The sequence below is a fragment of the Hyperolius riggenbachi genome, chromosome 2, assembly GCF_040937935.1.
Source record: "Hyperolius riggenbachi isolate aHypRig1 chromosome 2, aHypRig1.pri, whole genome shotgun sequence".
Taxonomy (NCBI): domain Eukaryota; kingdom Metazoa; phylum Chordata; class Amphibia; order Anura; family Hyperoliidae; genus Hyperolius; species Hyperolius riggenbachi.
The window spans coordinates 272,462,311-272,473,985 of NC_090647.1; the positions used below are offsets into that span (position 1 = coordinate 272,462,311).

An 11,675-nucleotide genomic window follows, 5' to 3' on the forward strand; every position below is an offset into this window, starting at 1 on the left:
AACATTCACAGAGCTCATTTATGTGACAGAATTTCTTCATGTCTTCTCCTAGCGTGCTTGATAGCCTCTAAAAATAAAACCATCATTAAAACAAATGTAAAGCCAGATAAAAAAAGAAAAAAAATGAGATGCTTACCAATGATAAAGGGTAGGCTCTGGATCCCATAGGGCCTTACTGGACCTATCCACCTCCCTCGTCCCACTGCCTCCCCAACCCGAAGCTATTCAACCAACTGGTCAAATAGTTAAATACACCGTCGGGAGCCTTGGAAAAGGTTTCGGAAGCACTTGTGTCCCTGTGTGCTTTTTCGCACTGCGCAGCACACACTCCCATGTGCGCGGTATGGACCTGCTCGTCAGGAATGCAAGTGCTTCCAAGTACCCCCAAAGGCATAATTTGTTTTCAATAAATTTGTTTATTTAGACATAGATCTTGCATTTCCTCTTAACACCAAGAATACCAATGACCGAGTCACTTCTTTTCTCCATGAAAGATTGTGTGGCTGGCTAAAGACACCTGTGATTATAATTGAAGCTAACGGTCTACCTCTAAAGGTTACTAATTATTATGTCCAAGCTATTCTCTATTTGTTAGAATATTTACATTATACTGTATGTCCTGAATCAAAGGTGTCTCTGGGTTATGGGACAAAGAATGGTGTTTGCCATTTGTTATGTTAGCTTTTCAGACTGTATCATGGAAAACTAGCATATTTTTAGAAGTTATACCAATATTTCTGGCCACATCTGTATGTGCTTTTCAGCCAATTTCATTTTGACTTCTTGTATCATTACATGCTGTTTTTTTTTTCTTTAATGTTTCAGCTTATAATCGTATTGATATCACAACAATAAGCCTGTATTATCCACCAACCTATGGGAATTACACTACTACTGGATATTTTTCTGCATTAATTGGAACTCCTCAGGATTTCTGTTATGGACTTATGTCTCCATTTGGAGGAATAATCATTGGAGCTGCTGAGTATTGCATTCGAGATGGATTCCGCTTATACTGCAATGGTCCTCTGCTCCTACCAGGCGGTTACAGGTAGGTGTGAAATGATCAATTTCTTACTTTAATAATTCATGTCTAATATTTGTAATCGTTGGGAGGAGTAGCTTTAATCTAGTATAAATGTTTGCGTCTTCTTCTCACAGTTTTTTTAGAACACCTTTGACCATATCCTATTTGAAGTGATACTTAGCTTGCAGCATGCATGCTACTTATCACCTGGTCATCACACAAAGATTACTGGCAAATCTAATTGCTGTATTCACCTGAGCGATGAAATAATCAAGAGGGTGTATATCAACTCTGCACTTTGCAATTATAGAACATCGCATAACAACAGCAGCAGTCAAACAAGTCTGATAGAGGGATAGAGCAAGTCAGTCTTTGGTACCCTATAATTACAGGTTGCAGAAGATTGGATATACTGCTTCCTGGTCTTATCTTGCAGATGAAGAAATTTGCCATACTAAGCAACAAATGGCTCTATACTCATCCTGCAATCATTTCCATTGAATTTTGCATTTACATTATCCTCAATCCCTCATTGAATAATTGAATAACAGCTTGAGGGCTGGAACTCACTAGAGCGATTTTCTGAGCGTTTAGGGAGCGATTCAAACCACTAGCGATTTCCCTAAACCCTCAGCTAATGTTAATGGATAGGCCAAATTCCACTGGAGCGATTGCGATTACGAAATTGCAAAACTCAGGACATGCAGCATTTTTGAGTGTTAGCTTTTCTGCAATGTAAAGTATATAAACACTGGCATAATCACTTGTCAAAACCTACACAGAGCGATTTTGCAAGCATTTTTACATTATTGCACACTGTAACAAAATGAAAATTAATTGAAAGGACCAATCAGAATTAAAAATGCTAATTGCTACACAACCACTGGCAAATTAATTACACTTTTTAAAATCGTTCCCAAAAACGCTCATGAAATCGCTTATAAACCGCTCATACATAACGCTATCGATTGCGATTAGCGATAGCGTTTTGTAGTGGGCTCCAGGCCTAAAAGGGGATAGCAGGTGGAAGTGTTCTCACTAATTTCTGGTCTAGAGATATGCCTCAACAAACAAAAAAAGACAACTGAATCATAAGAATAGTTCTACATTTAGCAAGTGGACCACTAGAGATGTTTGCTCATTATATGTTTGCAGTTGGATGTGGCATTTCCATATAGGTAAACATACTCCATACACATCTTTTTGGCCCTTGCGAGGTATGAAATTGAATCCGCCATCTGAAAGGTTTATTTAAACCAGACCATACACTACTCAGTTTGTAGGAAAGTAATTGATGCCATGCTGACACTGATTATTTGCCTGATCTACTATGTCATAGCACACAATGGGCTTGATTCACTAAACCGTGATAACTGATATCACGGTCGCGCCAGGGTTTTGCACACGTTATAAGGCACGTAACGGTTTTCATGCGCATTAGCAAATTTCGCATACAAACACGAATTTTTACGTGAAAACTGCCATGTTTTCATGCAAGAATTCGCAATTGCACACAAAAACCGTTACGCGTGTTATAACGCTCACAAAACGACAGCGCGACAGTGATATCTACAGCAGTTATCATGCGATCTGCCGCGTGGGGTTTGCGTGCGCGCAGGATTACATTCGCATGTAAACGAAGGTAACGTAATCGCACACAAACATTCGTTTACACACGGACATACTCCTTTACGCGCACAAACCTTTGCGCACGGCAGATCGCATGATAACTGCTAGCACAGCAGTGTGCATCAAGCCCAATATCAGACCAGAATCCAACAAAGATGTGATTTGATGTAAATTTCACCACTGCTACCACTAGCTTTGTGCTGTTTGATGGGAAACAAGTACCATATCAGTAATACAGAGAGAAGCTGAGTCAGTTAAACTCATGAGTGCTCAATTGCCCCTTTCGGAAACTAACTACTGGTAGTTGGCAGGATGTACATTTAATTGGTTCAATTCGCAGTTTGTAAGCTGGAATCATTAGCATCTCATAAACCATCTCCATTGCCAAAGTCATTAGCATTAGCAGAAACATTAGTCAGTTTCCCTGTAGCCTTGTTGTTCAAAATAAGCATTGCAGAGAAGGTGGTGGGGTTGCAAATAATGCAGTCTTAAGGCCCATCCACACTTAGAAACGCAAAACGCCAGTGATTTTTGCCAGCGTTTTGCAGCAGTGATTTTTCCGTGATTTCATGCGGAAAAAACGCTGAACACCGCAGCGATTTTTCTGCGATCGCGTTCAGCGCTTCTATAGCACTAAAACGCGTTCGCCAGGAAATCGCCTGAAAATGGTGCAGGCTATGCGTTTGCGTTTAGCGTTTTTGCGCGATTTGCAGCAATTAGCGCAAATCGCCCAAGTAAGAACGGGCCCATAGGGTTTTATTACACAAGCTTTTTAAAAGCGCTAGCGTTTGAGCATTTTACCGAAATCGCGGTAAAACGCTCTAGTGTGAATGGGCCCTTACCCTAAGCATTTTATGTTGCAGCAGGTCTGGGTTTTCAAATGGTTAGTTCCACTTCCCAAAAATTTGACAACCATGATATTGTAAGCATGATGCAACAATATTAGTTGCAAAAGCAGTTGCAGTTACTTTAAGACATTTTTCATATTGTGTGTTCTGTAATTTTTATTTATATATTTATTTTGTGTTTTTCCTTTTTTGAAGGGTAATAATATTAGTATATCGCAATGGTGTGCTTAATGGGACATCTCCATGGTCGGACGAATTTTTTCTTAAAAACCGTAAGTGAATAAATACATAGTCTAAGAGCGCTTGTCATTCTATTTTGCCTTGAAATAATGAACACCAGGGCTGGGCCGAGACATAGGCTGGAGAGGCTCCAGCCTCAGGGCGCAGTGTAGGATGGGGCGCACAATTCATTCAGCTGTCATTCCTAATTGTGTATGAAGCAGAAAGAAATAAGAAAAGGGGATACATTATTATTATTTAGTATTTATATAGCGCCGACATATTACGCAGCGCTGTACAGTGTATATATATATATATATATATATATATATATATATATATATATATATATATATATAGATCTTGTCACTAACTGTCCCTCAAAGGAGCTCACAATCTAATCCCTACCATTGCCATATGTCTATATTATGTAGTGTAAGTACTGTAGTCTAGGGCCAATTTTAGGGGGAGCCAATTAACTTATCCGTATGTTTTTGGAGTGTGGGAGGAAACTGGAGTGCCCGGAGGAAACCCACGCAGACACGGAGAGAACATATAAACTCTTTGCAGATAGTGCCCTGGCTGGGATTCGAACCAGGGACCCAGCGCTGCAAGGCGAGAGTGCTAACCACTACGCCACCGTGCTGCCCATGGCAGTGACTGCAAGCCAGATAACTAGATATTAAGGTGTTGGGGAGGTTGTGGGTCCTGTGGCCCTCTTAATCTAATAGCAATCAGTGTGTGACAGCTGGGGTGGGAGGGATGGAGGGGCGCACTTTGGTGTCTCAGCCTTGGGTGCTGGAGGACCTTGTCCCTGCTCTGATGAACACATAATCTATGGGCCCTTTTTCACTAAAAATCGCATTTGGCATGCAACAGTTTTCTCTGATCACATAGTGGGCATTGCAATGCGATTGTCACGTTTGGGTAGGTTGACCACGTTTTGACTTAAAAATTGGGTGAAAACACGGTTAGTGTAAAAGGGCCCTACATGAAGTTAAAGTCTGTCATTTGTAAGCTACTGATTAATGATCAAATCTTTCCATCTCCTAAGAAGATACTGGCAGTGTAGACACCACACACTGTGCAAAACATTGGAGACCAGCTTTTATAAAATACTTGCTGATCTTACACATGCTGATGCTTCTGGGATGCCCCTTGCATGACTATAATGCTGCAGCTAGGCACATTATAGTCATGGGAAAAGATTGGCAGCGCTCCTAATCAGGCTGTAACTGAAAGGAAACCAACAGAGGCGTGCACCGCCTCCCAGGGACTTGAATACACACCTTGAATACAAATCAGATGCAAAACTATGCACTAAGCCCTAATCTAAATAAATTGAACGCAAACTGATACACATGGATTCAGCTTCAGTGAGGGCACGTCATTGGCGTGGAAGAGTCTAATACCTAACGATCTGCACGCAAACTGTTTTGGAAGCTAACGCCTTCCTTTGCTGCATCTGTTTTGAATGCAAGTTGTGTAATCTGCCCATGTTTTGGGCTCTGCACATCTATGCAGCTGGTCAACTCGGGTGCAGCCTGTATTTGGAAGCGCTGCCAATATATCCTGTTGTACATTATCTCTACTGAATGGGTTGTACTTTCTGTATCCACACCCTATGGCAGGGAAATAACTACAAAACCATGGGACCACCCCAGCAAAACTTTAAATGGGCCCTCAACGCTCACCTCAAGCTGCATGCTTGTTGATGTTGTTATTCAAACACTACTGAAGCCAAACAGATCAGCAGGACCTTCAGGCAACTGGTATTATTTAAAAGGAAATAAATATGGCAGCCTCCATATACCTCTCACTTCAGTTGTCCTTTAACATGACATGAACCAGCAGTGACAATATGTCTCAGGCCCAGGACCTGGGGCGTCTGACAATCCCAGGCAAATGCCAATACCAAGCAATACCAATGCAAGTGAATATTACATATTTCTAGGTTGTGGCATCACTGGGAGGGCAGAATTACATACCAATATACAGCAATATATAGCTATAGGAAGTGTTTTTGAAAATTATGGTGAAAATTGGTGTGCTGAATAATTTATCACATTTTACTATATGTTATTGCGGTTCCTCTTCAAGTAGCAGATATTGAATAACTGCAGTTTGTCTGAAGTGAAAGAGATAGGGAGGCTGCCATATTTATTTCCTTTTAAACAATACTAGTTTCCTGGTTTCTTGCCAAACTGACTGGCTTCAGTAGGGTCTGGATAACACACCTGAAACAAACATGCTTGTCAGATTCTTGTCAGAAATATCTAATTTGCATGGCTTGTTCTGGGTCTGTAGGTGCCCATTGATTACTCGACTTGGTGGGTGATCAACAATCCAATTCAATAATTATAATAAAATCAAATGAAAATCTGTGCCACCAAGAGCATGGCTGGTTGACAATGCATCCAATTTTGGGCCAAACTGGTGGAAAATCTCGGGTCAACATGTTTGAGCAGGTGAGCCACGGTAATGGCGTGTGATAATCTAAGATTATCGAAGGTGACAGAAACTTACGGCTGCTGCCCCCCCCCCCCCCCCAATGATTTATATCCCCCTTAGTACCCTGCACAGTTATACTTTACCTGTCACGCCAGCCGCTAGTGTGCTCCGCTGTGGCCGCCGTACTTGCACCCCACGTGCTATAACACCAGCAACCACACGGAGGGCAAATGCAGAAGTACGAGGATGGCAGGAGTGTGGACAGTGGCAGGTAAAGTATAACTGCACAGGGCACCGGGGAGGCATAAAACATTAGGGGGACAGCAGCCGGGGGCAGCGAGGCAGCATCACAGGACTGATTCTCACAAATTTTCATGCTGAAATTGATCGGGAATCCGCCTGTGGCTATGACGGCCAACAGATCTCTTTACATTCAGTTTCAATCAGAGACCGTTCTGCCCTTGGTCGATCGGCCGCCAAAATCGCTAGATGGCTACAAGTATTATCAGCAGGATCAGCCAGACAATGTTTGTTGTTTAAAATTAAATAAATACGTCAGCCTCCATATACTTCTCACTTCAGGTTCCCTATCAGCAACCTGTTAATGAAAGAGTCCTATCCTCCATGAAGTGTTATTACAGTGTAATGATAAGTATATATTGATATTGTATCTTGCAGCACAGGATTATCGTTCAATCAACACTAGTTCAAACACACAAAATGGTTCCATGATTGCCCTCACAACAATCCTTCCAATCCTCTTCGCCGTGGCCCTGGCCTTTTTAACTTCAGCACTATTCCTGAGCTGGTAAGTCCTGTTACTAACGCTGCATTTTATATTTCTTCTGGTTCTACTGTATGAGATAATAATCACTTTACAAAATATGATCAACACTGCAGCTACCACCAATGGTTTAAAATAACAGGTCAGCTGTTACTACTTCAGGTAACATTACCAGACTTTGAAGTTGGATTTTTAGTTACATCCACAGCAGTGTCATTCACCAGGCAAACTAGGCAGGTGCTTGGGGCCTAGTGGGTGTAAAAGGGCCCACCTGCCACCTTCTTTGACCTCTCTCCACTTCAGCTGACCAAAAGGACCACAAGGGGCCCCAATCTATTACCTTGCCTAGGGCCCAATTACATCTTAATCCAGCTCTGGTTACAACAGTCTGGCTCGATACAAATGATGGCACTTTGCTTTCTAAGCATCTATACTGGGCTTGTGTCGTGAGCTTGGATTTGGTGGATAAATCCTCATATACATGCTGACTAAAGCTCAGACGCAATGATTGTTTTGGGACATCTTAGCTGATCATCTAGCATGTGTACAGCTGCCTCGACAATGAGTACTTTGTTTTCTTTTCTTCCCCACGCCACAGGGCACTGCTTGCTTATTAAACTTCTGTCATCCATCTTCCCCTCTCCATAAAACAGTGCATGCTGTTCAGTGCTTTGTCCTAGAAAATCCGCCTTAACAATTGATTAACAGTTGTTAAGGGCGACAGTAATTGAGCGTGTGTAAGTAGCTTAACTAAATGAAGTGTCTTTGGATTGGGTATTGAACAGGAATGACATTTGTAAGTAATCCCTTAAACAAATGTCCTTAAAGTGAACCAGAGACGAAGTGCCCATATATATTAGTGGGAACATTAGAGAAAACACCTACCCTGCTTTGCTTTTCATTCTTCACTGCTCAGCTTGCTTGTGATCAGCCCTGATAAAATCCCAACTGAGCATTAAGTGTGGCTTTGCTCAGGAATCATTATAGCTGAGTCATTATAGCAGAGCCAGAAGGAGGAAAGGCTTGGGCTTGAAAAGACATCAGAGAAGACTGACTGAGCTATAATGATTTCTGAGCAAAGCCAGACTGAATGCTCAGTCGGGGATTATCAGGGCTGATTAGAAGCAGACTGAGCAGTGAAGAATGAAACAGAGAGCAGGGTAGGTGTTTTCTCTAATGTTCCCACTGATATATATGGCAAAATACATGAGGGTGCTTCGTCTCTGGTTCACTTTAAATAGCTAAAACTCCAGAAACTAGCTGACTCACCTATGCGAATGAGCAAAGCACTGGAAGGGCACATGTGCTGGTTGCGGGCCTGTGGCTCACTAACCAGCACACCACGTTCCAGCACTGAGAGAAGAGTGACATCATCGCTTGAACGTGGGAAGCAGATGAGTGAGCCCGCTACAGCGTACTTTCTATACTGGGCCACCACCTATATCTGGACACCTATACTGGGGCACCACCTATACTTTGCTACCTTTACTGAGGGCACCACCTGTGACTGGCTACCTATACTGGGTCTGGAACCACCTATACCTAGCTACCTATACTGGGCCACCACCTATACCTGGCTATCTATACTGGGGCTCGAACCACCTATACCTAGTTACCAAAACTGGGGCACCACCTATGCCTGGCTATCTATACTGGGGCATCACCTATACTTGGCTACCTTTACTGAGGGCACCACCTGTACCTGGCTACCTATACTGGGGCACCACCTATACTTGGCTACTTTATATTGGGTCGCCTATAGCTTGCTACCTTTACTGGGGGCACCTGTACCTGGCTAACCTATGTTGGTGCACCACCCATACCAGGATACCTATACTGGGGGCAACTATACCAGGCTACCTATACTGGGCACCACCTATAGTTGAACACCTATACCGGGGCACCTGTATCTTTCTGGCCTATACTGGGGCACCATTTATACCAGGCTACCTATACTGGGGGCATCTACACCAGGCTACCTATACTGGGGCACCACCTATAGCTGGCTACTTATACTGGGGGAACCTATACCTGGCTACCTATACTGGGGGCACCTATGCCTGGAAACCTATACTGGGGAGACCTATACCTGGCTAGGGCAGGGGGACGAGCTGAGACAGAAGGGGACAAGAGGTAACATGGGGATAAAAGAGGCACAGGGGGAACAGAGACGGACAAAGAGGCACAGGGAGAAAAGAGATGAGACGGGAACATGAGGCCACACAGAGGGGTTCAAAAGAGGCACAAATTGAGGTGAGACAGAGGGGGACAAAAGAGGCACGGGAATAAAAGAGGGGGACAAAAGAGAATGGATAAGAACGGACCTACAAGTCCCTATCTCATTTGTTAACCAAGGACTACCTGTATTTTGCCAGTATTTGGCTCCACCCACAACATGCCATGGTCATGCCCACTTTTTGCCGTATCACGCTGTGCATGCCGCTTTCTTCAGTGTCTGAGCCATACACATTTTTCGCCGCAGCGCACTTTGTGCACGGACACAGGAGTGGGATGGCTAGTGGGCGGGCACAGCAATCAGTGAGTGGGCCCAGGGAGGGGGGCCCAGGCCTGATGATGTGTGAGGGGCCCCAAAATTTCTGATGGCGGCCCTGGGGTAGGGCACGTTATGATACACACAGTGCTAGTCAATCCACTGTATCCTCATACATGCTAGCTCTGATGTGCCTCTGGCACCACCGGTTTCCTCTACCAGGACTCCTGATCAATGTTAGGTGGTCTGTGTTCTTCCCCCCAGATATCAGCGTTAAGTAGCCCCTTTGCTCCCCATGTATCAGTATTAGGAAGACTCTGCACCTCTAGGTATTATTATAAGGTAACCTTTGTGATCCCTCCCAGGTATCAGTAATTGGTAGACATGAAGACTTTGTACCCTCTGCTCCCCATCCCCTGTCTTAGGTAGCCCCCCACCCTCCTTCCATTCCCAACGCAGAGTTAGCAGCAGGGAGTGTAAACTCACCTGTCCTGCTGCTGATATGGCGCTCCCTCCTCCTCCTCACTGATCAGCATGCTCCAGCCTGGTGACGTCTTCCCAACACTGAGGCTTCAACACTGTTTTCCACCTGAATGCTGGTGAGTTATATAAGTAAAGAAGTCATGACTAGACATGTTGAGGAAGGAGGAACAGGCCAGCCAGGTGGGATAAAAGACCACTCACTCTGGACAAATTTCCAGACGTCACACATTTGATGGTAATACATGCTGGCTTACGCACCCCCATAGTGACCTGGATGAATTAAGAGGATACTTTCATTTAACAAATCTAGGAGTTCTCCTTTAAGAATCCTGTACTTTGAGTATAATCACCAAGCTTCCTTCCTTCCTACTATGAAGTTACACCACATTCACACGTTGAAAACAATCACATTCCTATGTTTAAAATATAAACTATAATTATAATATGCTTTGTTTTCTTTTTAGCTGCTGCTGCAGCAAAGTATTTGCACCAACGAAATGTCAACAGGACTGTTAAATAAAAATTCTGGCTTCATCATCATCAACTGAACATAATCATCATTTTTATACTGCTCTATCTCTGTATAATAGACTTTGCTCCAACTGCTATTGTTCTATTAACCATGTATGTAATGTCCATAAATGTAATACGTATGTATTATCTCATGGTTGTACTTGTCTGCATTATCTTTATTTCACAAATCTGACATCTAAGCACTTGGACTATAAATTTACTACAGCATGAATCATGATGCTAAAGAAACAGGTCACACTGTCTGTGAAATTTACAACTGGCATCTCTACTCTGTCTTCTCTCCTCAGCATAGTTACTCTTATCCCATTTCTCTATGTTAATTTGGCCATATAGAAAGTCCATCAACCCTAAACTCTCCTTCATATCTTCTACCCCCTACCTACCATAAGATGTGTGGCTACTCACCCATTTCATTATAAGTGCTTCCACCATTTTTTTTCCATAAGGAATGTGGCCACCATTCCCCCACCATACACCAAGCGTGGATAACACTCTCTCCCCTCCACATTTAACAAGGGTGACCTGCTATTTCTCCATAGCAAGTGAGATCATCAATTTCCCACATAACAGGTTCTTCTACCATAGCTTCACATTCCTTTCTCCCCCTGCAGTAGAAATGGTGCCACCCCACCTTCACTCCCCCCTCTTCTCCCCAACACAACTAGTTAAAAACACACGCACGCACGCACGCACGCACGCACGCACGCACGCACACACACACACACACACACACACACACCCCACCCATCTCCGACCTACCTGCAATGTAGAATAGCACAGAGAATAGCACAGAAAGGGAAGTAGGTATATTCCTTACTCTGGCGTACTGCTTCCAGCCAGTTCCTCTCACATGGCATGTGATGTCACAGGACACAGAGAACAAGGACAGGAGTTAGAACAAGAAAAATGCCCACTTGCTATAACTAAGGACCCGTGTGTGTCTGAAACACTCCAGCTACCAGCCTATCTGTTGGACGTACCGATACAGCAATCTGGATTTTATTTTCATACGGTGTGCTGTGGGCATTTTTCTTGTCCTTTGTTGCTGCCTCATGGATGGATTTCCTGGCACTGCCGATATGTGAAAGGTGTATGTAGCAGTCTGCTTGTCCAGTTTACTAGACAGTAGTTAGACTCAGTCCTGGAGAAGGTAATATATCTAGTCCTCACTCTGACACACCCTGCATGGAATTAGGACAGCCAGCAGGT

The 11,675-nt window shown here is 43.5% G+C and overlaps 1 protein-coding gene across 1 annotated transcript in view; it reads left to right on the forward strand.

The window, feature by feature from the left end:
- Window positions 1-10,482, forward strand: part of LOC137544973 (uncharacterized) — a 29,595-nt gene extending 19,113 nt beyond the window's left edge. Inside the window, exons 3-6 of the mRNA XM_068266073.1 lie at window positions 826-1,051; window positions 3,700-3,776; window positions 6,853-6,982; window positions 10,397-10,482. Coding sequence (XP_068122174.1) covers window positions 826-1,051; window positions 3,700-3,776; window positions 6,853-6,982; window positions 10,397-10,448 — 485 coding nt within the window. The 3' untranslated portion in view covers window positions 10,449-10,482. The remainder of the gene's footprint in view (window positions 1-825; window positions 1,052-3,699; window positions 3,777-6,852; window positions 6,983-10,396) is intronic.
- The last annotated feature ends 1,193 nt before the right edge of the window (window positions 10,483-11,675 follow it).